Here is a 27,986-nt window from a genome sequence, read left to right as displayed (position 1 = left end):
GTATGGTTTCTCTTGAAGTGGTGTGTTCGGAGTCGTATGTTAGCACAAAAGACCGATTAATTTGCTGATATACCGTCGTTTGAAGAATTTGACTGTAGTTGACTGCAAGCATCTTCAGAGTTGAGTGGTAATGTACAAGTCGGAAAGTTAGATCTTTCGTTAGTTTGTAGGAATATCGTGAAAACCCGCTTCAAAGATGAACGGGCTTTCGTTCAGTGAGTTGTGCTGTCTGTTCTGTTGTCCTCCTTGTCCCTCGCGTATAGCCGCAAAGCTGGCATTCCTGCCACCAGAACCAACCTACTCTATCGTCACTGATGACACGGGCACCCGTGGAACGTTACACCTGACAGAAAGGGCAGAATGGCAATTCTCAGACAGAGAACTAGAATCAATCGAGGTGTTTTACACCCGCAACAAGAGAGGAAATAGGATAGCCTGCATGTTTGTACGCTGTGCTCCCAACCCCAAATACACCATACTGTTCAGTCATGGAAATGCTGTGGATATTGGACAGATGAGCAGCTTTTACATCGGACTAGGCTCCAGGTTAAACTGTAATATTTTCAGCTATGATTATTCTGGTTATGGAAGCAGCAGCGGTAAACCACTGGAGCGCAATCTTTATGCTGACATCGAGGCAGCTTGGCAGGCCTTGCGGTCACGTTATGGAATCAGTCCGGAGAATATCATTCTTTATGGACAGAGCATTGGAACCGTTCCTACTGTGGATTTAGCATCTCGCTACGAGAGTGCTGCTGTGATTCTACATTCCCCTCTCATGTCAGGCATGCGAGTAGCATTTCCAGATACAAGAAGAACATGGTGGTTTGATCCATTCCCAAGGTAAATATGTCCTACCATCATCTAGTCACGTCTTTTTACGACAGAAAGTAAATTATTTTATGGACTCTGACTAAAGATATGGTCTTTTGTGTAACGTTAGGTCGGAAAGGCGTTGTCAACTCAAAGACTTCCAGTGCGATTTGTCCTCGTTCCCCCCGTCCCCCCCCCCCCCCACACTGATTTTGCCATACTGTGTACTACTGCCTACCATTCTTACATCACCCAATCCTTGTGTTAATGTATGCACAGATGCACGCATGCATGCATGTGCACATTTGTTGGTTAGGCTAGTGGTGGCTGGTGCGTGGTGGGGTTTAGCGTGGGGGACGTATGGAAGCCTTGCCAAGGTTTGTATCTGCTGAACTTGCAGTTTTGTACTCGAGGTGCAAGCGAATAGAGGTAAAAACATCTCACCTTCCTTTGGTGAGATGTCTTCCCATTACACAACTCTCAAGTTCACTAACGTTAGCTAGGATTTCTAAAATTCATCATTTGTGAAAAGAAGATTAGACCCGCGGCTAGATAATTTTAGGACTTGACAGCATTTGTTGTTGTTTTTTTTTTTATCATGTGACAATTTTTTTTAATGCAGCATCATTCTCTCACTTTGACAGCCACATATTGCAGCACATAGATGAACATACCAGTTGAACTTGTGACATGGTCCTGTGCACACACATCACAACTACAACTGTATATGATGTGGCCGAACATGACAATGAAAGAGTTGGAGAGAGATATTCAATGTACAGATTATGGCAGTTTTACCCACATTATTCAAAGTAAATGCTTGACATATGTGGGCAATTCCACGGTAAATGGGTAGTTTTATGCACTCTAGACATAGAGCAATTTCATTTGAATATATTTGTTTTAATCATCTTTTTTTGTTTATTTCGTGAGTAAATGTGGCAAGGTGAAATAAAATATTCAACCTCGTTGAGTCTTTTTGTCATTTTTTTGTGATGTGCTGGTTTGTTTGTTTTTATTTAATATTGTTGATAATGTGCAAATTTGAAATAAAAATTGACATAAATTGTAACTTGTATAAAATAAATTTTCTTAGAAGACACGCACCCTGGATGGATTATAATTCAAAATTTATCGCCAATGCACCGAGAAATCATTTTCTTGTTCGCCCTGAACGATTACACGAGTTTTGAGAGAGTGGAAAGCAAGCTGGACCAAAAAGGTCGGCGTTCTGTCCTACTTCAGTTACGTACGTTCGGCCTCAATTTCGTTTGGTTTCCAGGCGTCATAGTGCAGTTATTTTGTGTTAAATACACTTTGCTGACCACAGTTTCAAGTTAGGTTTCACTAATTCAACAGAAAATCAAATCAAATATTTAATATCCGTATTCAAAGTTACCAAATTCAATTTTCTGTCCACGCCGCGAACGTACGTAACTGCTAGTTGAGACACTCCAGAGTCGTTCGATTTAACACGGAAACGCCGACACTACCCTGAAGTTAGACATCTGCTTTCGGTTTCGCGCCACAAGCATTGCTGTCTTTTCAGAACATTTAGTTGTCTAGCTTCAGCTTCCGTTTCTAATTCTGTCTAGTATGTTGCGTGCGTTCAGTGGGTACGCTCCGCTTGGTGGGACGCACGAACGGTGGACAGAATCGACAATCGGTCTTCGTTACGTGTGTTCGCACGCGCGTAACTCAGACAGATCGTTCCCATGTCTTGCTTACCTCCTTGTTTCGCGCCGTTCTGTCCAAGGTTGCGTATCGTTCGCAATGAAATTTCCCGTGTTATGTCTGCATTGCGTACAATCCAGCATCGACTGCTCAGATCTGAATATGACGGAGGTGATTACGACTCTCACTGACAAAAGGTAAATTTTGCATTCTAGAGTAGAATCTTCCGTATTTTTAGGATTAATGGCCCTGCTGGCATTATTAGAAATTCTTTTGAGATTCTCTGTATGCTAGCTTTCACTACTCGTTTTCGAGTTCACACGGACGATAACTGAGCCAAGTCCCACATGTGTTATTTTTTGTCAGTAAATTCTTCGTTGCTTCCAGCTTCAAATAATCTTTCTTTTCATCTTTTCGTAATATTTTTTCCTCAAAATAAAAACAAACTGACAGTGACAGAACAGCAATGAACGAAAGCTAAGCCAAGAGTGGTACTTAAAATGGCTGAATACAAGTTTAACTCCACTGTCCATCGTGAGCTGATGCACTGTAACCGTGTTAACGTTAACTCGCTATTCAGTTTACGAAACGAGTGTAACTGTAACATTTTAATATTGAATTTCGAAAGCCAAGCTAGCGCTACGCTAGTGACATGAGTCCTATTAAAGTGCAAGTGTAACCACACGATATCGTTAGTGTATGTAGACACCCATGATCAAACAAGTTAGAAAAGAAAATTTACCAGGCCTACATCGGGATTTGACTTGATTTATTTCTGCCTAAGCAAAGTGCAAACTCGACTTCTAACGTTGTTAATGTTGTCCTTCAGCCACATGAGCTCATGGATTGCAGTTCTCTCATGATATGATTTATTTATTTAGATTCTATTTCTATGTTGTGATGTAGACTAGACAACTAGCAACTGTTATGTGAGAAGCTGTGCTGCCCTGTTCTGCACCTTTTAGTGGTGATTCAATCTGTGTCGTGAGTGACCAGAGCATCCCTTCGATCATCATGCTGGTGCCCAGCCTGTCTGCTCTCCAGTGTTACGGTGAGGTGTATATACATATTTTTGTGATTTTGCGGGAGGGCTCGTTGGAGCTAAGTGACCCTGACTCAATGTACAATATGTCCATAACACCCTGTGTTTTGTGGCCTGGACAGTTATCTGTGCAGAGCCTCATTCCAGCTGTCGCACCATCCACCATGTTTGCTCTTTGCTGGCCTGTGTCGTGTCCTAAAAACGATCCCTGTCATGAAATCAGCCCTATTTAAATCTTTCTGCTCTAATAAATATATGACATGACCAAAGTTCCGCAACTTCACTTCGCAGAAATTCTGCGATGTTATGTTTATTTACAGAACTATTTTGTATTTATTTAATGAAGATTATAAATTTGTATTGCATACATGAATTAATGACCACTAAGCAAATTGTGTAGGAGATATTAAATCTCTTTCTACAGTGGAAAACAAACATTACAAGTAACAGTAATACCTTTCAAAGAAGCCATGACCTCCATATTTTTAATGCCATGCTATTATGTATTGTAAATATTTTATTTGTAGATGTCATAGAACTGGTACATGTGTAGTCTTCATTTTGTTGTCTTCCATGATATTTTGGTCCATTGTCATGTAGCCACATGTTTGCATATTTGGGGTTTTCTTCTGATACGATTATCACTATAGAAGCTGCGTGGCCCTGTTCTACAGCTTGTGGTGGAGATTTTCTGAGTGCCCAGAGCATCCCTTCATCATGACCAGCCTGTCTGCTTTTCAGTGATAAGGTGTGAATGCACATTTTCATTTCATTATGTAATCTTCCTTTTTTTTTTTTTTGGCCAAAAAGGCTGCTACATGGGCACTCTTGTTTATATTAAGGGTGCATAATATATATATATTATATACATATATATATATATATATTTTTTTTTTTTTTTTTTCAGACCATGACAAAGAAAAAGTTCCTTTTATGTACAGGACTTATTCATTTTTAAAGTATATAAATTTATAGTGCATACATGAATAAATGATTGCAGAGCAATTTGTGTAGGATGTTTGTAGGAGATATTGAATTGCTTCCTACAGTGTGAAACAAACAGTGATTGTTACCATTCAATGATAGAAGCCATGGCCTCCATATTTTTTGACACTATGGCATATTCTTTTTTATTATAAAGATTTTATCATAGATATCTTTTTGAATGATTATGTACAATTGTAGTTAGCCCTCCTTTTGGTTTTTTTTTTTTTTGGTAATATCTTCATCCGTTGTCGTGTAGCCATATCTGTGGTTATCGGGGTTTTCACCTGATGTTATTATCATTTTATTTATAGAAGCTGCATTGCCGTGTTCTACAGCTTTTGGTGGAAATTTTTTAAATCTTTGAGTGCCCAGAGCATCTCTTCATCATGCCAAGCATGTTTGCTTTCCAGTGATAAGGTATGTATGCATATTTTCATGAAGTTGCCATCAATTCTTCGTATCGCCAGTGCGCAAAAAACTTCTGTGCATGCTGAAGAGCTCTGTCACAGATACACATTGGGATTCTTTTGTGCCCTTGTTCACTTCTGGTTGTCTCACGCTAAGTAGAGGTTGCAGTTCCCATATGATTCAATGGAGTTAATTGTCTGCTTTTCCATTGCCATCCCTTTTTTCTTGGTTAAAATTCAGCTGAAAAGAGTTGGAAGTTTTACTGATTTGCGGTCACTAGAGTCCTGGTTCACCACTGCAAGGCTTCAATGTGCTGGTCACATGATGGAAAGCGAAGAAATCTTCAACAAAAATACCTCTGGATAAAGATAGAGCATGATCTGAGTGCATGAGCAGCCAAAACCAGGTCAAGTTTGTCCTGTAAGCTATCTCATAATGCATCTAAAACACTGCTCTCTGCACGGCAACTAGGTATTGGCGATACCAAGAATTACACCTATCCTTTTTTTTTGTAACTTTGGCCAGGAAAGGTTGCTAGGTGGGTTGATAGATTCTATGGCAAACATACATTGCTTTTATGTACAGAAGTATTCTGTATTTATTTCCCAAAATCTATAAATATTGCATACATTACTAAATAATCAAACAGAAAAGAAAGTCAAGAGGGCAAACATTGTGCAGAGGTGTTGATACTCAATTGCTGTCTGCAGCAAAAAATATATATTACACATTACCTTTCGAAGATGGCGATAACTCACGGCCTCCTCCAAATTTCTATAATCCTATACAAGTGTATTCAAAACTTATTGGAAATGTTTTATTATTAGATGTCTTTGAATGAAGATTGTTCGATAAAACACAGCTCTTCAAATTGGATGGCTACACATACTTTTGTTGTCTACAGTAACAGTTTTTTTTTTCTAAAATTCAATTTTTAAAAAAAATAAGAGTCTACTGTATTTGTAGTTTGTGTATTTTATTGCTTGGTTTACGGAATAACTATGCAGCAAAATGTTTAACTATAATTAATATTTCAATTGCGGGTGACATGTACATGGCTTTTGAACAATCTTTTATCTGCACTCAGTATGTAGGAATATTCCAAACTTTCAAAAATTGTGATAAAATGAACTCAATATATGTATTTGTTGATTATGTATGTATACTTTTTTTTTTGACAGGTAAAAGACATCCTGGATGATGACTTGATGGGGAAACCAAGGCATGGAGTTTTCAAGTGGTCGTTCAAAGACGACATCTCCGGAGAATCTACAAACAATATCCTGTGCAGAATGCCTGATCCCATTCTCTTGGAGGAGCAAAGCACCACAAGACAGCAATTGTTGTTGTTTTTTCCTTCAAGTTGTAAACTATATCAGATATGACTTGAGCTTTTAATTTTTTGCAAGATAAAATGTACTAAGAAACCACTTATGAAATTTTTATGAGCATACAATTCTACAAGGAATTCAAAGTTTAGCTTATGAAACATGGTCTTCAAATGGCTGAGGTAAGAAACCACAAAGTAAACCGATGTTATTGAAATAGAAGATCTGGGTTTCAACTTTTATGAGGATCACTTTGATCAACTTTCTTTTTGGATATCTCAGCCTTTTCAAAACTGATTTTCACTTAAGTAAACTTTCAATGCCTTTAAGAGAACCTATATGATATTTCAAAAAGTTAAAAGCCGAGTCATCACCTAAATCAATACTTTCCATCGCTTTTGTTGTAAAGCAAGATATAAACAGGGATACAACTGAATAAAAAAAGTTGTTACATTAGCTGCTTTGTTTCTTACTGTGGCTGATGAACATTAAGGCGATACAAGAACGAACAATGTCAGTTTTTATTGTGTTCAGAGCCTGTATGTTGATTGAGTTTGGAATATGATGACTGAAATTCCAGGATGGGCCTTCTACACCATTTGAATGCATACATGTATCGAATGGGTGGGCACATAAAAAGGGTGGGGTTTTTTTGTGCGTGTGTTTTGGTTTTTTTTTGGTCTAATTTACAAAACAACTCATAGATTGTAAAGTTAAGAGTTCTCTGACAGTACCTGAACATTTCGGAAAGTGTTATTCTTCGAAAACAGTTGATGGCACATTAACTTTTTTATGTTTCTTACTGTGACTGATTTACATTAAAGGTCCAGTTTACCTTTTGGAGCAGTGATTTGAAATATGTTCAAGACATCACATTTGATGCATATGTGTCAGTCTGTTGTATCACAATATCCTACCATTTAAAATGTTTGCAATAAAGCCGAAAGTATAAGACGATATCAGTATTATTCTTGATAAACCATATGTTTCTTAACTATGGCTGATGGACATTAAGGCGATAGAAGAGTGAACAATGCAAGTTTAATTCTTGTTTATGGAGCCTGTATGAGCCTAGATACACCATATAAAAATGTACACTGCATTGAATTGGCAGGGAAAGAAAAGGGCACTTTCAAATTCATGGAATTTTTCTGTCAAGATGTTTTCATTGCTGTCAGGCAGAAGCTCGGTGGTCTAGTGGAGATGACGCCTGTCCGGAGATCAGGGGGTCGTAGGTTCAAATCCTGCTCGAGTATGTACGTCCATGATTTATTAAATTTTTTTCTGCTGTCAGGCAGAAGCTCGATGGTCTAGTGGAGATGACGCCTGTCCGGAGATCAGGGGGTCGTAGGTTCAAATCCTGCTCGAGTATGTACGCCCATGATTTTTTATATCATGGCTACTATAGAAACACTGAACAATTCAGAAAGTGTCATTCTTTGTGTATGTGATTTCCTATTAGGATTATTTCCTTAATGAATGTTACAACTATTCATTTTCAAATGAATGTAAATTGAAATGAACAGATTTAACTGTTGCACTATCAAATAACAGTTTCTTTTCACATTGAAATCAGCTATTAGTACATTAACTGCTTTATGTTTCTGACTGTGGCTGATGGACATTAAATGCAATAGAAAAATGAACAATGCAAGTTTTAATTCTTGTTTCCAGAGCCTGCGTGTTGATTGAGTTTGGGATGTGATGACTGAAATTCTAGTTAATTCCTTATAAACTGTATCAATACATTTGTATGTATTTTTGTATCAGTAAAAAAAAAAATCGCTTTAGTTTTAAATTTGGACAGGCAAATACAATCCACTTGATTTACATGTATGTGTATGTAGGAATATCAATTCAAGGTGTAATGGACACGAAATGGTAACTGCTGACCCAATGACAACAGCAAAATGCTCCTTTGCATACAGTATTTCGATATTTCAGCCTTTGTATATACTGCACATTGCGGTTTAAAATGAACTACACAATATACTGGAGAATGGGAGTGTATTGTATACCTTGGAAATTCAAAAACTCTGTAAAGTTCAAGTTTCTGTCCTACTCTTGTGTTACATACGTTCACCACTAATGCAGTGATACATGTCATATCATGTACTTTGGAATTTCAAGAAACTCTATGCCAATGAAGCTTTGGCTTTTCCTCACACACACATGCACCCATACAGATATGAATATGACAACAGTTTGCCCGATTATGGAGGAACTTAGTACAAACATGATCTCACCTTTCGGATATGATGCACAAATTTTCTGGCATTAATCATGAATGCACACTTCAAAATGACACAAATAATGAATGTTTTCACAAATATGGACACCCTAAATTGTTCTTATCATAATGTATCAGCACAATAAATAGTGTCAGATGATTTCAAATCAATATTTGTGTTCTTTGTATTAGGAATCCATCATTCCAATATTTCTGTCCTACTCTATGTGTTACACGCGTTCGCCCCATAGCTATTACACATGTCTTACTTACATACCCACTCAAGCTCTATTTGAATACAAAGTTATCTTTTCCTACTTAAAAATATTTAATATAGGTATTAGGCTACCAAACTCTGAAATATGGATACTCTGAAGACAATTTTAATTTTTCATGTTTTTCCAACCTAAAACTACCCATTTACTGTGGAAATGCCCATGTACATATGTAAACCAGATGCTAAACCGCATACAAAATTACACAGTATTCCCATCCAGACACAATTGGTCATTAAATTTAAAAGGCTATAAAAGCATAGAGCTACCCATGTCAACAAAAATCTAAGCACATTTGTGCAGCAGTTGTACCTAAATTGAAACACTCATTTTTATACATTGTACATTTAATATGTACACAGTTTTATGTCAAAGTGGCCAAGAAATAAAAAAATCCATACCATTCGTTTTTTGTTTTTTTTTATTTTGCTGGTACATAGGACCTACTAGGATGACAATAATGGACATAGCATACCAGTCTCAATTTGTTACAAATACAACATTTACATAATGTGTGAAAATGTATTTGTCTGTTTCAAATGACATGTACATGTCCCTTCATGTCCTACACGTCTCTTGTAGGCGTAGCAAGGGTCCAGGGCCTGCTCATGGGCCTAGGAAGCTTGAAGGCTCCCAGAATGCCCTTTGGCACCATCTTCCATACATAGCTTTGTTATGGCACATTTGACCACAGTTTGATGAAAGAGCATTTAACCACAGTGAATGAGCTGCCATCCACATATACAGTACGAAAGTACACCTGCTAGCAATATTATCACATTTGTGGACACTCTTGACTCATATTTTGCAAGTTTGTGTATATCAGCAGATTATCTACTCCTCCCCCTCCCCTCCCCCCCTTCCAAGCCAATGCTCAGTGTGGAACCCTTCTTGAAAAAAAAAAGAAGAAGATGAAGAAAAGAAATCAGCTAGTTCCTGTAACTGTAATGAAACCCCTCCATGGATCGCCCTGGTATCAGCATTCTACCACAGCACAGGGCAATTCCATGATTTAGGGCAATTCCGCGGTTAGTAACGTTACATTTAAAGAAATTTAGATATTTATTTTTACTACTAAATCACCATTTATTCATTTCTAGACAAAATCATGTTAAAACATGTTCATCCTTCCCAGGTCTATGATATAGAAAAGAATGAGTGCAATCCAATAAATATTAGAATTGCTATGGCAACTAAAAGGGCTGGTTAGTAACGTTACGAAAAAAGGACATGACAAAAAAATCAGTGTCTTGTAACAAAAAGTGTGCAAAATTTCAAGTTACTTCAAACAAAGTGTTGCATTAATTTCAATTATTGCATCATGACAAATGTTCACGCAAATATTTTTAGCAGTTCGACCGATAATTTATTAGCTGTAGAACCCCAAATGCATGGTTAGTAACGTTATGGTTAGTAACGTTACATTTGTCCGGAGTAATTCCGCAGGTCATTTCACCCTTTTGTAATTGACAAAATGTCACATGACTTCTGGAGTATTTAAATGTATTCATCTTTTACCTTTTAGCAAAAATTTGAAGAAAAAATTTCAAAGCAACCTACTGTAATTGGCATTTAAGTGAATTTCAGCATCCCCAGTCCCACATGTACATTTTAAATGATGGTTTTAGATCTCGCAAAATCAATAAATACGAAAAATAAAATTTACTGAATTTGAAAGACCTTAGTGATTGGTGAACATCCATGGCATTAGTTGATACCTAAATTAAAGAGTAAGATAAAGAGGCACATTTCTTTTATCCATGTCATGTCCACCTAATGCACTTGTCAATGTAATGACGCACCCCACTACCCCCGGACATGGGTGCGTCATGGTCATTTTTTGACTGACCACACGGGGTTTTTGACGCACCCCCACAGTCACTTTTTGACGGACCACACGGGGTTTTTGACGAACACCACAGTCACTTTTTTGACGGACAACACGGGGTTTTTGACGAACACCTAGGTCACTTTCTTGACGGACATCCTCGGTACATTTGACGCACCCCGTAAATACTGAAAGGATTTTTGCATACGCTTTATTCACGCAATTTCATTTTCTTTCGGTTCGTAAACACAATTTGTCAAAGTTTCGGCAAGTTTCCCTTACCCTGGCCCTGTAAGCACCGTACCGTCATTCACCGTACATCACTCTGCTGCTACGATATTCCGAATGTATGTGTGCATGCAATCCATAGTCACCTGGCCATGACTTGTCTGCAGATACGCTGTATGTGCGCGGCCATTTCTAGTCCGGTTGAATGCAACACATGGACGATGTACGTTCGATGAGGAATAACGAGCACGCTGCTCACTTGCGAATTGCACAGCCATGACAGCGTTAGCGAGCGAGTCGCGCACCACTAACACTCGACTTGCCTGCTACTATACTGCAGGTACGCGCAGTACGCACCACGCAACGGTATACCAAAGATCGTATACGGAATTCCGTATACGATCTTTGATTTTACTATTTAGTACTGTGAGGTTGAAATCGTTATATCGCTAAACAGTCCGTCTGGCTTGAGATTGAGTATGCGTGATTTCATGAGTTTGTTGGAAAGAAAATGTGAGGAGAAAGGGTGGCTTTTAAATCATTTGCTTGCCAGATTCGGGCAAGCATTTTTCCCTCTTAGGCCTACTCCAAAACGCTTCCCGACTTTGATTTTCACTTGCCGCGGGAAAGCGCTCACTGTAAATTCACTCGCGGTACACGTACGTGTATCCGGTACTGGTAGCGTGCAAAAATGCGTGCAGTTTTCCATAGCCAAGTGCATACCATGACGCACCCCTCGGTTCAGAATAATGCGTGTTATTTTCCATAGCCAAGTGACGTACCATGACGCACCCCTCGGTCAAAAATTTGACGACAATGATGGGATTTTGACGCACCTCTCGGTCAAAAATTTGACGGACATAGCTAGTAAAATGACGCACACCTGGGTCACAAATTTGACGGACCAAACGAGGAAATGACGCACCCATGTCCGGGGGTAGTGGGGTGAGTCATTACATTGACAAGTGCATAACTGCGGAATTGCCCTTTAGGAGGACATGGTATTTAATCTTTGATGTCAGTATCACAAATGCCATGGATGTTCAGAAAACTTTAGGTTTTTTAAATTCAGTACAATAGAATTTTCAACTTCGTTGATTTTTGCAAGATCTCAAGCCATCATTAAAAATGTACATGTGGGACTGAAAACAAGATTTACTATCTCTGTGAATAATTGGAGTTGTATCTTTAGTTTTATAAATCCTGATTTTATAGCAGTTTTAAATGTCACTGCAGTTTTCATACTGGTTTACAACCTAAGATACAATGTTTGTACATGTTTACCATATCTTCAATCGCCTTCTTTCATTGACTAGGGTCATTAGTAGACGTTTACATGCAAGTAATTGCCTTTTAGGAGTACAATGTACAGCCTGCAGGTCTACACTTGTTGGATGTACACCATTTACAAATTGTATGTGTGTATTGTAAATGGACATTGTACAACTACTTGGTGGATGAATACCATACTTGTACATTATGTCACATAGTGGTGTACATTGTATGTCATGTTCATTATTGATCAGCCTTGGCTTTAATAGTTGAAACTATATGTACATTTATTTTGATGCAGCCTTCAAAGTGTGATATAACTACGTGTTTATTGTAAATTTTAGGAAGTCATGCTGTTGAGTGGTTGCTGTACATGTTTCTTGGTGAGTCATAGTAGCTGTGTATCATGTCTGTGTAAGAGCCCTGTCCTGTTCAATATTTAGCAACATATGATGTACGACGTGCATGTGGTATACAAGTGTACATAGTACATTATGATGCCTTTAATATGAGGAGTTTGGAACCAAACCTTTAAATTTTCATGTCCTTTAGGGGGAAGCAAGTGCACATGCCTTTACAGATGATAATTACACAATGCCTTTTGAATACATTGGTAGTCTTATCCTCCATAAAACAAAATTTGAATCTTTCACAATACAATGTATTTCATGCTATAGGCCTACTTCCAAAAAAAAAAATATTAATGGCATGAATTTTTATGCTACAAATTGTAATTTCTACTGTCATTCAATGCAGATACGTGTAAGTGTGGACAATGTTTTTGCATCCATTTTTGATTTCATGAATCTTCGCTCCTCACGAAAATTGTGAAAATGTCATGCACCTGAAAATTTCTGGTTTTACAAAATTACAGTAGGGATATACATGTACATACCTCAGTGTAGTATTTTACAATGTACTACTAATGCTGTAGGTAGACCCATAACACTTTGTACATGCATCGCAAATGTTTGTTCTGAAGTCCCAGTCCCACACAGAAGCCTGTTCAATCATTGTGGAAAAGGAGGTCATTAAGATGGGTGACTCACAAGCTTCACACTATAACACTGTATGGAATGAGTTGTTATGTGTCAAGGCCGTGATGACCAGACCATTTGAAATGTACAACGTACACATGGCAGATCCATACAGGTACTTGTATGTACATGTATATTAAGGCAACTGTAACACATTGTATTAAAGGTGCTCTCACTACAACAGCAAATTTCCATTGTAAAACTTCATGAATTAAAACATTCTTGTTTAATCACAAGTAATTGCATTGATGTGCAGTGTACTTGTAGTTGTAGGTGATGTTTTGTTGTTAAGATCATTTCTGACTGGACAATAAATTTGCTGTGTGTCCAAGTAAATGTTGCATATAATGTCATGCATGTTTTCACAGAGATGTGTTCCCTGCAGATCTAGTGATGATTATGTGAGAACTCGTAACAAGTATAGCTAATTTGGTCACCTACAGCTGTAGCTGATGCGAAACTCTTCACATGATGTACCTACTGCATATATTACGAAGCAAGAAATCCAAAGTAGAGTACTTCATTTTGACAAGTATGAATGCAGCAGTGACCATTTGAGTAGTACACGCTGTACAAGGAGTTACCATAATGGCTTACAATGTACAAGTACATGTACAGTAGTTTATCGGGCATGTCAATGTGAGATCCCCCCATGATGCCTTGCCTAAAAGAGCAATTTGCAAGATCATCACTGAATTGATTGACCTCTGTCCACCACTGACCACTCTCTGTGATGAATGTTGTGAATCTTTTTTTTCTCCTCCATTCTGACATGGAGGTCAAACAAACCCTGTTTACCAGAGAGGTTCTGCACCTACTGTATAGATGTAAAAGTTTATTCTGAATCACTGGGAGTGGAATATTGCTTGATGTACAGTACATGTACTCTTGACACTCTATATTGTGTATACCGGTTGTAGATTTGCTGTTTGTGGCACCTTCAGAATGCGTTGCATCTACGTGTACAAGTGGACAAATACATTATATATTGGCTACTACATTGTAAATCACCACTGTTGGAGTCATGTAGCATTATACCGGTTATCATGTGGGATTATGGTGTTTCTCTAAATTTTGCAACTGAGATATATACAGATAGCAGACAAGTGTTCTACATACCGTACACATTTCACACAGTACAGACTAATGTGTTGGTCATAATGCAGGATAACCATAATAAATAGCCTTGTTTATCTTTCAGAAATGAGGAAATAGCCAAGCTATCAAGTACAGCGCATGATACTTTTACAGTTATTTTGCACGCGGACAAACAAACAAACAAACAAACGGTAATGAAAACATTTATAACCTCCTCCCTTGGCGGAGGTACCCGGTCATAAAAAAAAAGATGGGGGGGGGGGTGGCTTGTGCACCCCCCCCCCTTTAATTTTGTAAAGGCGCCTCCCTTTTACGGAATTCTTGGATCCACCCCTGCATTGCGTCCAGTTGCATGTGAGGCAGGACCACTTTGTTCATCGTTCATCGGGTTGGATGCACCCTGGTCTTTACCAATACCATGGAGTTATGAATGAATGAAGTGGGATCTTTACAGTTCATGAATTGTGACTCTCTCACACAAGTGACCTTCATTTATGTCCTACAGTATCTGAGGGACAGAGTGTTTTGCCTCTTTAATACTAGAGGGGATGATATAATTACTTGCAACATTGTTGAGTTAGACTTGGGTATTGAACCCAGGTCCTTTGGATCTTGAGGCTGACGACTGAGCGGAATCACTGCCCCCGTTACTACAGTATGGTTGCCAGTCAGGTTTTCTTAGTTCACCTGATAACAAAAAATGTTCCATATGAGTGGGTGATGGAGTTAGCAAAACAAGGCTGCCATAACACTGTGTGCAACAAATTTGTGTGATACATGCCTTGTATTAAAGCTCTGAACACATTGAATACATTGTAGCTGCAGACTGCACCAAAATCCTCAGCTTAAAAGCTTATCTGTTTTCAGACAGGAAGGTTGTGACCTATAAATAACCAGCCAATGATTTGTTTTTTGTCTCAACCCTGTAAAGTGTGTGTACTGCATGCACCATCTGTTTATCCACTTTACTTTCTGCAACCACTCAGTATTTGAAATGTTAAACTTAAAATGTGAATAAAAGTGAGTTAATGAATGAAATATTAATGTAGTTTTGTAAATGTAAATGATTATTGAAGTATTTTATTTATTTTTTGGAGCAAGTTGCCCACTTGGCAGAGCTCCATTTAAACTATCAAAGGCATAATTTACCATTTGCAGATGAAACAAAAACTCAGCATTAGTGCTTTAAAATAGTTCTAAAATGTGAGGTAGGAATAGAAACAACCACTGTAAAAAAATGAATCTGTTTAATCGATGTTAAGTGTTGGTAAATAGGCAAAATGTGAGCAAAAGTTATAATTAAAATGTTTCCAGACTAAACCGTCTACAGTTACAGTTCATTGAGAAATACACTGTTATCTCCTTATATTTTAGGCTTTATTGTGAACATTTCATATGGTAGGAAGTTTTGTGATACAACAGACCTACACATATGCATCAAATGTGATATCTTGAACATTTTTGAAATCACTGCTCCCAAAGGTAAACAGGACCTTTGAAGAGAGCAACAACAATAACAACAACAGCAAATCCATTAACATCTAGAATTGTTACTGTGTAGTCATAAATACAAATTGTACACTCAGTACATATGTACATAACATGTACAATGTCATCCCATTCAGGGTTGGTTGCAGAACTTTCTTTTGCCAGTGTACAGGCTGTACACATCACATTCAGGTGAATCTACAGTACCTTTCCTGCTGTCGATTGCTGGTGTCAAAGCAGATATTGCCAAGTAGAGTTGGACAATATGCACACTATTATTGCAAGTTTTGTAATTGCAGTCTGATTTATTCTTTTCAAGTGAAAGTCACGTGGTCAATTATAGAAGGTGAACATCCAGGGAAAGAACATCTACATTATTGGTCACCAAAGTAAACTTTTTACTTTTATCTTTGACAGTATGTTTCCCCTCTGTTCATCTCCCATAATGAAAAATTGCCCGCTGACAGTATGAACATTGAGGATTCTTTTTTGCTTTTTTGCTTTAATTTAAGAGTACTTTTAATAGTAGACTTACTTTTCTCAGGCATGCATTGGCTGCTGCCTCAAACAGAATTACATTGTTTTGAATTAAATACAAAGAACTGTATGGGTTTATATATCATAGAGCTGTGTCAGAAATCTTATTCTACACTCTCTGTATTGTGACTTGTGTCTTTTCCTGAGCATCTTGAGGATGGAAATGATTCAGTATCAGCAGCCTGATGAATCATGATCCCAGTGGAAAGATTAAAAGGAAAATAGTGCTCCACCTGTTCCATTGCCACACATATATTGCATACAAATTTGTGCACTTTTCATGTACATGCATGGAGATTGGAGAGTTAAAAAATGGCTCACTGTCACACATGTATCAATATACTTGTACATGTCTGAAATGCCCAAAATGTACAGCATAGAAATTAGAGAGTAGTTGACAATGATAGATAATGAAGTTTACAGTGAATTATATCTTTACGAAGTTCAAAAGTGTGGCAGGTTTTAGTTTTTACTCTCTCCTTTTTTCTTTTTTTTTTTGTACAGTATGTGTACAATGGTACATATTGTAGCCATTTTTGTGAAAACGCTTTACAGCATGAAGGAAAGCTTCAAGTCAATTTTTAGCGTGAGTATCATAAAAGAGGTGTTGAGATGTAAGACTTGTTGAAATGGTATTTACTACACCCTGAATAAAACACCAGGGCAAGGAGGTACACACTGTACATGTACATGTAGGCCCTATACTAAGTGTAGCTAAACTACAACGTATGCTACAAGTGGACACTTTTAGCCCTTGCTTGTCCCTTGCTTGTCATAGAGTATGTTGTAAAGGATGATTTTCTTCGTATTGTAAACGTTAAGTCACTATTAAAATTTGAATTTCATGGTAATTTGGAATGTTGGCCTACTGTACATGTTTGTACATGTACTGTAATGTACACTTGTAAGTTGTATGCTGTTCAGTGGTTCTTGGAGGTTTCAGTTGCACTGGGTGCACCAGGCATTCTTGTGAATTCAGAAAGAGTCCTTGCTCTGTTTTGTGACTGTGCTGTGGTTGCACCCCACAACCTTTCTGTAGTACATTGTACCCTAGCAACTCACATTGGTGATTGTGACTCATATCCTTCAGATGTCGCCAGGGTCAGCAGCGCAAGAATGAATGATCCACAACATGAATTACATACAATGTTGTACATGGCACACTTCAGCTGCACCAAGACTGCATACCACAAGATATTACCCCCTCTTGTTTAAATAGGCATTTGGGCGATCGACTCTGTACCCTAAACTACAATATTTAAGCAGCCAAGTGCCAATTCATTTTCCCTGGTACTTGTCCTATACTTTTGTACATGCTCCAGGCAGTTACACTAGAGATCATAGGTTTGTTGCACCCTGAGTAAAAACAAAAGTACTTAAAGAAGCATTTCTTCAGCAAAAAAGCTGTCAGACTCCTTGAACTTTGCAAAGACCAAATTAGTGTAGACATCATTGTCTGTCATTGTGTAATAAATATATATTTTTGCTGTTCATGTGTACAATGTAAAATACATTTCTGATATATGTACATGTACAATGCTTTTTCAATATATTGCATTTCAAAATTTCGAAAGACTTAATTATTTTTTTTTTTTGTATGTACAGTGTACAATAAAGGACAAGTTCACCTTCATAAACATAAGGATCGAGAGAATGTAGCAATATTAGTAGAACACATCATTGAAAGTTTGAGGAAAATCAGACAATCCGTTCAAAAGTTATGAATTTTCGAAGTTTTTGTGCAGTACCCGCTGGATGAGAAGACTACTGCAGTGTATGAATAACTTAGATGTCACATGCGTACAACAATATAAGGAAAGAATTTCACAAAATTCCATCTTTTGAAAAGAGTACACATTCCCCTGACTCGTTACCGACAAATGTTATGGGTAATATTATTCCCCCTGCCTTTAGAAAGAGGCAAGTCAAGTGCTCTTTTATTATGCGAAAAAAGTGAAAATATGTTGAATTTTCTTTTACATTTTCTTTATACTGTTGTACGCATATGACTCACAAGCTGTAGTAGTCTCCTCATCCAGCGGTTCCAACACAAAAATTTTAAAAATACATAACTTTTGCATCGATTGTTCAATTTTCCTCAAACTTTCACTGATGTGTTTTACTAATATTGTTGCATTTTCTCAATCCTTATGTTTATGAAGGTGAACTTGTCCTTTAAAGAGTATTTGATTCAACACACTATTTTTCTTGTGTGTGTGTATTACTATTCAAGCATATTCACTCATCACCTTCAAATTGATTTGGAAAAAGTAAAACAAACAAAAGAATAAACATGTGCATAAGAATATAAGGTATTAAATACATGTATAACTTTCAGTAGGTAAAAAATTCATATGCTTAACTAGAACAGAGGAGTCAGTCTCTGTCACATGAATATTACATTGTACAAATTTGTACATGTACAATATATGTGAATGACAATGTCTTTGCCTCACAAGGTTCCATTTGCCTTTGCACTGATCTGCTCTGTAGTTCCTTTTACTTTAATATGATTTTAAATGTGAAAATTTCAAGAAGGAAATCCATATTCCTGACAGAAAATTTCTGACAGGAATTTCCTCAATTCCACATGAAGAAATCAATGATTTCTTAGATTACAGTATTTTCTTTTTTTTAGTTTGTTCTGAGTGGGGGAGGAATGTTGTGTACTTCCTACAAGATAAGAGCAAGAAGCCCCATGTACTAAAATCATGCCATGTTTTAATACTCTTTGTTCCTTTTTGATGATCGTCTTCCACAGACCAGGGTTACAATATTGTACATTGTATGCCCTATCAAAACGTGGACAAAGGCTTGAGATTATCATAAACACAGTAGATACCTTTTTACAGATAATTGTGCATTTATAATACACATCCAGGAAAAGCTTAAAGGCCTGTAGTTATAGTTTTGGTTGAGACCTAATTTTAGGTTTCTAACATCGTTTGGTGAGATAATGAGAAACCTCTTATGAAATATAAAAGAGCTTGTAATTCCATGAAGAATTCAACATTTATTTGATGAAAATTGGTTTTGAAATGGCTGAGATATCCAAAACAAAGCGATTCTAATAAAGTGTGGGACCCACACTTTTGACGATCGCTTTGTTTTACTTTGTTTTTGGATGTTTCAGTCATTCCAAACCCAAATTTCATCAAATAAACTTTGAATTCCTCTTAAAATGGTATGCTCTGTACCATTTCATAAGTGTTTTCTTGGTATCTCACAAAAAGTTGAAAGCCCAATTCTCATCTCCACCAATACTGTACCACCCCTTTAAGTCCATGTCAAGAGTGCACTCTTTTACGATTTGCGTTTAATACTCCGAGACTATAGGTTTCATCCTTATGTGTCTAACCACTGAGATGGAAAGAATCCGTGGTTTTATCATGCCAACTCGTCTTCTATACTTCAGCTTCACATCAGGCTACACCCAATTATTTGATTCAATAGTAATAATCGACTTATCCAGGGCTGCACACTAACCCAGTTTTTCCCCTACTAGTCCGACCTTTCTGTCGGGCCAGTAGGTACCCAGTTTTCCAATTTTTACTGGTCCGACAGTGATTTTTACTCGTCAAGGACCATCTGACCAGTGCCAATGTATGCACAGCGTTGACTTATCAAATTGAGTATGCAACAAATGAAAACAGAAAAACTGACCATCTAAATGAATATTATTTATCAGTGGAAAATTGAGCAAATGAGTTACATTATGAAATGCTCTCATATAGAGCAGGTAAGTGTAATAACAAAAATGAATTAATTATGAAAAGAATGTTTTGCATGCAAGTGTCAAGTCCTGGATTTTTGATTCAGCAAAGTTCATTTGACACCTTTGCAAATGGACTTACAGTTTACTTCAACAAAGTTCAGCAGTGGGACATACAATGTATAGGCCCTATTGTTCATGTACAATGGGAGGGAGGGGGGTTCGATGCAGAGCTACTGTACATGTACAGTGTACATGTACGATGTACACCTCCTGGAGGTTGTGTTTGGTGTGTGCTGCTTTTTTTTTCTAGCAGTAAAATGGGATATTGGTCTCAATAAATAAGTTAGATTTATAAACTGTGTTTGATATTCATTTGTTTGTATTGAGATCTACATTATGCAGAGACTCCAACCCCACGCACCTTCTGATCAGGAGATTCTCCCGCCCGAAACCCCTAGCGAACGGGAGACTCCAAGTTGATGTGTGCGAAGCGCGAAGTTCCTAGGATTCTAGATGTTCTCTGGTGCTGTCTTAGGCTTATTTTTTCAACATACGATAGAAATAAGTAAGAAATCCTTTCCACCGGGAGACACAGAGCTAGGGCGGGAGAAATCAAATCTCAAACGGGAGAACGGGAGATCGTGCAAAAATGGGTTTTCGGCGGGAGATCTCCCGTCGAAAACAGGAGAGTTGGAGTCTCTGATTATGTACGTATAGATACATGTTGTATAATACAGAACATACAGTAACAGTTAACTTTCTCTTGTCACTTACTCATACAGGATCTGTACTGGCTACATGTTCACCTGTAGATTTACAGTGTAATATGAGTCAATTGCATGCAAGAAGTGGCCTGTTACTGTACACTTTATGTATGGCAAAGGCTTTACAGCTTGCTATACAGCTGTACATACATTGTGGATGGAAAGATGGAAAGCTGCAATGTAGTGTACATGCAGTTAAACAGCTCAAGACCCAGCACGTGCAAGCTGACATTCAAATGAATTCCTCTGGCTATCGTTCTGTGTAGTATGTATTTGTATGTGTATATGTGTGTGTGTGTGTCTGTGTGTGTTTGTGTGTGTTTGTATGTGCATATGTGATTGTTTGTGTTTGTGTGTGTGTGTGTGTGTGTGTGTGTGTGTTTGTGTGTTTGTGTGTGTGTGTTGGTTGCTGCATGCGACAGATAGCCTTACCCCGGCAGTCTGTTCATTATCATCCCCTTATCATTTAGATTCCAAATTGGCCGTCAGTTTTGACTTGTCAACACAAATTTGTTCCAGTACGGCTCAGATGCTGCCGGAAGGTTTGAAGTGCGGGGTGGTAGCCGTGCTGCAAGAAGGAAGGGAGAATATTCAATCTGAAATACACATACAAAAATTAATCAACATGACTTACTTGGCATACAATTGTACAAATATTCTATGGTAGATCAAAAGAGTGTTTTTTGTGTTGTTTTGTGTTGTTTTGTTTTTCCATGTTGCTTTTATGGTTTTGTTTTGTTTTTGTAAATTGTGCACAGATGTTTATTCTGTGCATGTTTCTGTGCTCGTCACTGCCAATCCATCAGAGTAGAATGACTGTAGTGTTTTACATAAAATCAGCAAAGACCACACAATATTGTCAAACAAAAGTATTGTTGTTAAAGCACATTAGCAATTTATGTATGTACACTGTACAATGTATATTGTACAGCTGTGATTTTTTGGATGTGCATTGCAAGAAGGGAACCTTTCGTTACACACTTACAACAAACACTGTATAAAGACATTTATGATCCCTGCTGTCTGTTATTGTTGCAACAATAATCTTCCTAGATGTGCTGAAACATAATGGATTGCTTTTAATGAAGCTGATGTACTGTGAAGGTTTCCCAGAATAAGCTTGTTATTGTGAGAACCATATGTTTACACATGGAGGCACAGTATAATGCATTGTGTACAGTGATTGCTGTGTATTGCTACATGTACTGGGTACATGCATGTTGTTGTGGGTGAATCAGGAAGGAATCCTGTTTGAGTATCAATGAAATGCCAGTGGTGCCAAAGGTCCTTGGTGTTGACAGTTCCGCTTCTCAGCCTTTTCATGTTGCTATCATGTGAACTTAGTGCAATTGTTCTGTACCTATGTACAGTTAATGTAAAATTACCGGGGAGGTGGAAGGGAGACCCTGACAGTACAGTATACAATACATAAACAATGTATGTACTCTATTCATATAAAGTTTTACATGTGTAACAATAATAGTGGCTACTTGTATGCAGATGTAGCTCACAAGTCCACCTTTTGGTGCTCATGCGGCTTCAAAAAAAATGGAAGGATTTTCTATCTATATATATAAGTAGTTGTAGGCCTATGTACAAACAAGACAACAGAGAAGAAAATAAACAACAAACAAACAAACACATACCGCTGTACCAGATAAAGAACATAAATTGTTCTATAAACATCCTGGATTGCAGTTATATAATCCTCAGTGTGAGAGGAAGAGATATGTTTTAAGTTTGGATTTGAATGATTCTGTAGGTGATAGTTGATGTACATTTTAACTGAATAGAAACTGATTCCACAGTTTTGGTCCCATAACAGAGAAAGCTTGATCCCCCTCCCCTCCCCCCATGTTTTATTCTGGGTGTTTGGAGTATTACAGTGCATCTGATGATGAACGTAGACTTCGTGTTGGCTTGTACGTGTACATTGTATTGGGAATAGAGTCACATAGGTATACGGGGGAAGAAGAGTGAATTGAATGATTTACACTAAGAACAGAATCTTAACAATAAACATACAAGTGGTAGTGCTACATCATTTGTACATACACTTGTTGTACTACAAATGTACATGTACATTGGCTACCATGCCATTTTCCATATAAAATGCTTTAATTTCCTATGGTGTAAATCAGTATAACATTGCACATACAATGCAGGCCTACATACAGTGTACATTATTTGTAGTGTATACAAAGTGCATGTACTGTAGTGCAGCTGTGTTCCTCATTCTATTTTAATTGATGTAAAGAAGTTTACTGAATAGTGAATGTATTTCCTGCTTTCACATGACAAGAGCAAGCACAGTGTGAATTCTGACAGAAACAAAGGTGCTGTAGCAGTTAATATTGATCCAGGGTGCTAGAAACCCACTTGTCCAATTTCCCAGGGCAACTACATTACAGGTGCATATGGGCTGTATGACTCGTGGGTGTCAGTCTCGTGACGATGTGTACAGTCCTTGCTTGTCACAACGTCCACTGTTGGATATAGTATGACTCTGTACTTGTTTTTAGTGTTATTAATCTGTCAATGTTTTCATGTAACATCACAAAGTTTAGCATAGAAAGAAAACCTGCACCTATCTCATGATATACCTGAAAACAGAATTTTTCATTTTTCCAAGACAGAAAATTTGGCACTTTTGAAGTTTTGAATGTAAATTATAAAGAAAAACCCTATGTGATAGTACAGTGTACAATGTACTTTGATCATTTTGCTTTCAAGCAGTTGACACAAAAAGAATTACGAAGGAGACTTCAAAATGACAACCTAAAATTGCTAGTTTTTATCAATAGTATGCTATGAGAACTGATCTGTAGACATTCCAGTGGCCATGCTGTAATACAGTATGTGTATAGTAGCTGTCTCATTATTTTCAGGAATTGGCTTGTAAAGTTTCTTTGGCCTGCAGGACTAACTATCACTCTTTAGGACAACCTCATTCTTGTAGATGTAGCCATTTTCAGTTTACAATCTACTGTACATACCTTGATGTTGTTTTCATGTGTACTTTAAAGCTATCAAATCATGCTAGTGAAAATATCAGAGGAAGGGTGAGCTGTTAAATTGTCCTCACTGTGACCTTTGAAAGGCTGAATCACCTTAACTGAGCATATGCTCCCGAATAGTGGTGAGTCTGCAAATGTGCCCAGAATCCACAAGCAGCTGTGCTGACTACAGCCCCATTTCTGCTACCCCTGCACAGAACATGTAGAGATCATTGAGTTTTAGGACAGCTTTTCATTACTACTTGTACAATGTACATATGGATGGACAAAAATATACATGTATTGTACACTACGCTGTAGTACAACTCGACCAACCTGTAGTCTTTAATTTCAATTTTGTATTCCTCGTCTGTCTTGTCGATGACATTATGGGGTGATTGATGGAGCAAGGATTTTCACTCAGAGATAATTTGTTTTGTAGATCTAGCCATGATGTGATTACTTCAATGACTTTAAATTTAATCAACTTGTGGTGTTCCTATCCTTTCATGTGTATTAATTGTGCTCACCCCAGCCTGTCCTTTGTTACTATGAGGTTGCTGTGAGTTTCTGCAGAACTGCATCAGAGCAGCTGACCATATGCTTATTTAGAAGTGTATGGTGTGTATCAGCATGATACATAATGTACTTCATTATTTGTCCTGGGCTCTGTCTGTGAAGTCATGAGAATATCATTTTTACATGTGGGGCTATGAAAATGATGATAATAATGATAATAATAACAAGAACAACATTGGACTCTTATCAAGTGCTTATTCTACCTAAAAAAAGTACTCATATTGCTGTGAAGACCAGAAAATTGATAGGATATGCATTACAGACAATATATTATCACAAAACATATGAGAACCCCCTCCCCAAAAAACAAGAACAACAACAACAAACAAACACACACCATACAACAAACATATTTATCAAAAATATACTATGTGCGTGTATTAAAACACTTATCAATGTAGATTAAAGAGATACATGTACATGTAGGTTGAAGGTTCAATTTGATAGCGTCAATAGAAGGTGCTTGTCATAGAGATAGCTAACATGTGCAGACAATGTTCTTTTTGTCCTGTCTGAGAGTTCGTGTGATAAAACTTTAACATCATAAATTTACGAGTGAACGCATTACATTTTATCCTTCCTTAAAGTGCTGTCAATTGTAGATGACTATACATACCAGATGTACAATGTAGGTACCAGTATTCCTATCTTTCAGTGGTTGATACAGGTATCCGTACAACGTGTACAAGTATGTTCATTTTTTCTTTTCTGATATGTCACTCACATACATACAGGAAGTATGGCTACAAGTACATTCATTCAAACTTCAGGGTGGTCCACAACTTGAAATTTTAGCATGTTGCAAGCTCAGAATCTGAGAATATTGCAGAAATTGAATATGCGCGGAGCGCACACGATGAGTACGTAGTATGCAATATTTTGCTGCTTATCTCTCTTTGTGCTGCTTACATTCAATGTTCTCTCTCATGTTTTGCACACAAATATCTAAAGTACCTGGTAGTTTGATGTTTCTTATGTTATGCACATGTTTTGCACATTTTTGAATACTTTTACTTTGAGCTTGTTGCAAATTCTTGAGGATGTTGCATAGCATGTTGCTGGCTTTTTAGGATGTTGCACAAGAATTTTAGCATGTTGCAGCGACATGCTAAAACCCCTCGTGGACCACCCTGAAACTTACAGACTCGGAGACAGACTTTTTGGAAAGAGACATCTTTCTATTTGCTACAAGTCAATAATGTGCATACATAAGAGTACATTTGCTACGTATGCTGTTTATATTCATATGAACTCAGTGCATAATTTTTCTTTTTTTATTATCATAAGATGTGGTAGTTTGTAATCAATTAAATTCAAGAAGTGTTTCTCTCACACTATCTTGAAAAAGAGATGCACAAGTATGAAACCAAGTAGAGTTGCCTCATGGTACTGATAGTAGCTCAAAGTAAAAAACAAAACAAAAAAGCCAGAGTAATGTATGTAGATACTGTATCACCTGTTATTTTCGTGTACAGATATTTTTTCGAATGAGGAGATAGTGGACATTTTCACAAGATGTTGTTTTCATGAATTAACACATGCCGTAATATAACAGTGCTTTAATGATATTACCATACGTAGCATATGGTGACATTTTCACATGTTGTTAAATTTTTTGGTCCAACACTGATTTTCGAAATTGGCAATAACTAAGCCCTCCCAAAAATAACAGCTTATGATACAATATTGCCCACTTTCAAGTGTCAAGGACGAGTACAGTTGGGATCATAGAAATAATTATGTAGATTACATGTATTTGTCATTCTCCTTCCATGATGAATAATAATATCAATCTTGTAACTTTTATCTCTCCTGTCTCTGTACAGCATTGACAAGGTGTCCAAGGTGGCATCACCAGTTCTGGTCATCCATGGGACAGAGGACGAGGTGATCGACTTCTCCCACGGCCTTGCCATCTACGAGCGCTGCCAACACACCGTGGAGCCGCTGTGGGTGGAGGGGGCGGGGCACAACGACGTGGAGCTCTTCGGCCAGTACCTGGAGCGCCTCAAGAACTTCATCACTCAGGAGCTGCCCAGTCTACACGCTGCTGCATCATGATCATAGCCGGATCCCCTTGTATCATCTGTAAATATGGTTATGGGGGGCAGGGGTGGTGGTTGGTCCCTCCCTTTCCCCTCTTTATCACCCATCCCCCACCCCCCTGCTTCTTGTACATTGAACTGTACACCTGTATGAAGCTTATATAATCTATCAAACATAAATGTATACTTGTAACATTGGTTTGTGAATATTAATGAAAGCAGTTTATTGATACGGCCTATTAGTTAAATATGTACACACTGTAGGCCCTACGGTCTTACTTTGCTTTATTAGTATTATTTATTGCAATGAAAGATGTAGAAATGGCCATACACTGAGGTGCGGATCTTGTGTTATGAAGAGTATGTCATATTATTTCTGTAGGGTAGCACTGTATATTGGCATACTGCAGTTTGGTTACATTCTCTTTGCAAATCAATTACCTTTTGCACTCACGTTTCATGTTAATGAATTGCAACCCCACATGCTACTCTGCCCCAATTTGCTGTTCATTCCCTATGATGTGCACTTATAATCTGTGTCATTGCAGGACTTGCAAATCTGAGTGTACTATTTTTTATGCAATTGTACACAAGTATCAGTTGTGATGGCACCTACAAAGCTTTTAAATTGAGGAGTCTTTTTTCCAACCATTCCCCCCCCCCCCCAAAATCTCTGGAGTATGTGGTAGCTTAGGCTGACTACCATCCAATACAAACTACCTCCCTCTTGCTATGGCTGTTTTAAGATTGAATACTTACTTACCGTCAGACATGAGTGCTGGAAAAACTCCAAACATTTGTGTTTTGTCAAACATCCCCTCATGCCATCGCATGGAAGCTCAAGTATGCATGCAACTGTTGACATTTCCTCTGTTGGTGATGAAACACATTCATCATACATCTTTGAAGAAGCAGGAGGGAAAAGTGAAAGGTAGAAGCGACGAGGCAGAGAAACAATTCGTGAATGGTTTAGGGATGTTACAGTGCAGTTTCGTGTAACATAAGGTTGTACATTAGTATTGTAATGTGTTTGGTGAGATGTTACATGTGCAAGACCAAGCCCTTGTTTCGCTTCCTTTTCTATTTTGAGTGTGCATTGTATTTAGTTTCCAAGCTCAAGTATGATTTGCATGTGTTCACTCATCAGGTGGCACAGTTTTCCACAAATTATTCCCCATTTATTCCCTCATTATAGTACATACATTGTACTCGTACATGTATTCATGTATGGAAAGTGATTGGCACTGGGTAGTATCTCCTGACAGGAAATGATGTCCGTTTGTCCATATGGCTACCAAATGCAGGCAGGGGTGTGACCAGCACAATTTTTCAGTTGTAAAATCAAAGGACGTCTAAAAAAGCACAAACATGCTTTATTCTAATTGAGCTGATTTCATATGAGTACGATGAGCTGAATATATTATGGCTATCATAACAAAGACTGGACAGATTATCAAATGCTTAATCAAAATAATATTATTTTGCATATATTTGAATTTGTAGATGAAGTGTGCTGTGTATTGATTATTGGAATCATTTAGTCTTTAGAGAAAGTTTCTCTGTGTATGTATACACTGCACATGTAACAATGTGGGTAAAGTACACAACTCGTATTTCTTATGGGTGTCAGGGACACATTGGA

The 27,986-nt window shown here is 37.7% G+C and overlaps 1 protein-coding gene across 1 annotated transcript; it reads left to right on the top strand.

Moving 5' to 3' along the window:
* Positions 1-19: 19 nt before the first annotated feature.
* On the top strand, positions 20-26,361 carry LOC139741374 (alpha/beta hydrolase domain-containing protein 17B-like). Its single transcript, XM_071651957.1, has 2 exons — positions 20-843; positions 26,126-26,361. The coding sequence occupies exons 1-2, from the start codon at positions 197-199 to the stop codon at positions 26,358-26,360; spliced, it is 882 nt and encodes a 293-aa protein (XP_071508058.1). The 5' UTR covers positions 20-196; the 3' UTR covers position 26,361.
* The last annotated feature ends 1,625 nt before the right edge of the window (positions 26,362-27,986 follow it).

This window comes from Diadema antillarum, unplaced genomic scaffold, assembly GCF_040938485.1.
Source record: "Diadema antillarum isolate AM-2024a unplaced genomic scaffold, OU_Dant_1.0 seq00000925_RagTag, whole genome shotgun sequence".
In the NCBI taxonomy this organism is placed as follows: domain Eukaryota; kingdom Metazoa; phylum Echinodermata; class Echinoidea; order Diadematoida; family Diadematidae; genus Diadema; species Diadema antillarum.
This window is presented reverse-complemented; position numbering and strand designations above follow the sequence as displayed.

What these genes read in the sequence shown, in the direction of transcription:
- LOC139741374 (XM_071651957.1), top strand. Translation starts at nt 197, where the DNA reads ATGAACGGGCTTTCGTTCAGTGAGTTGTGCTGTCTGTTCTGTTGTCCT. An exon ending in TGGTTTGATCCATTCCCAAG is followed by an intron (nt 844 to 26,125) that starts GTAAATATGTCC and finishes GTCTCTGTACAG; the next exon opens with CATTGACAAGGTGTCCAAGG.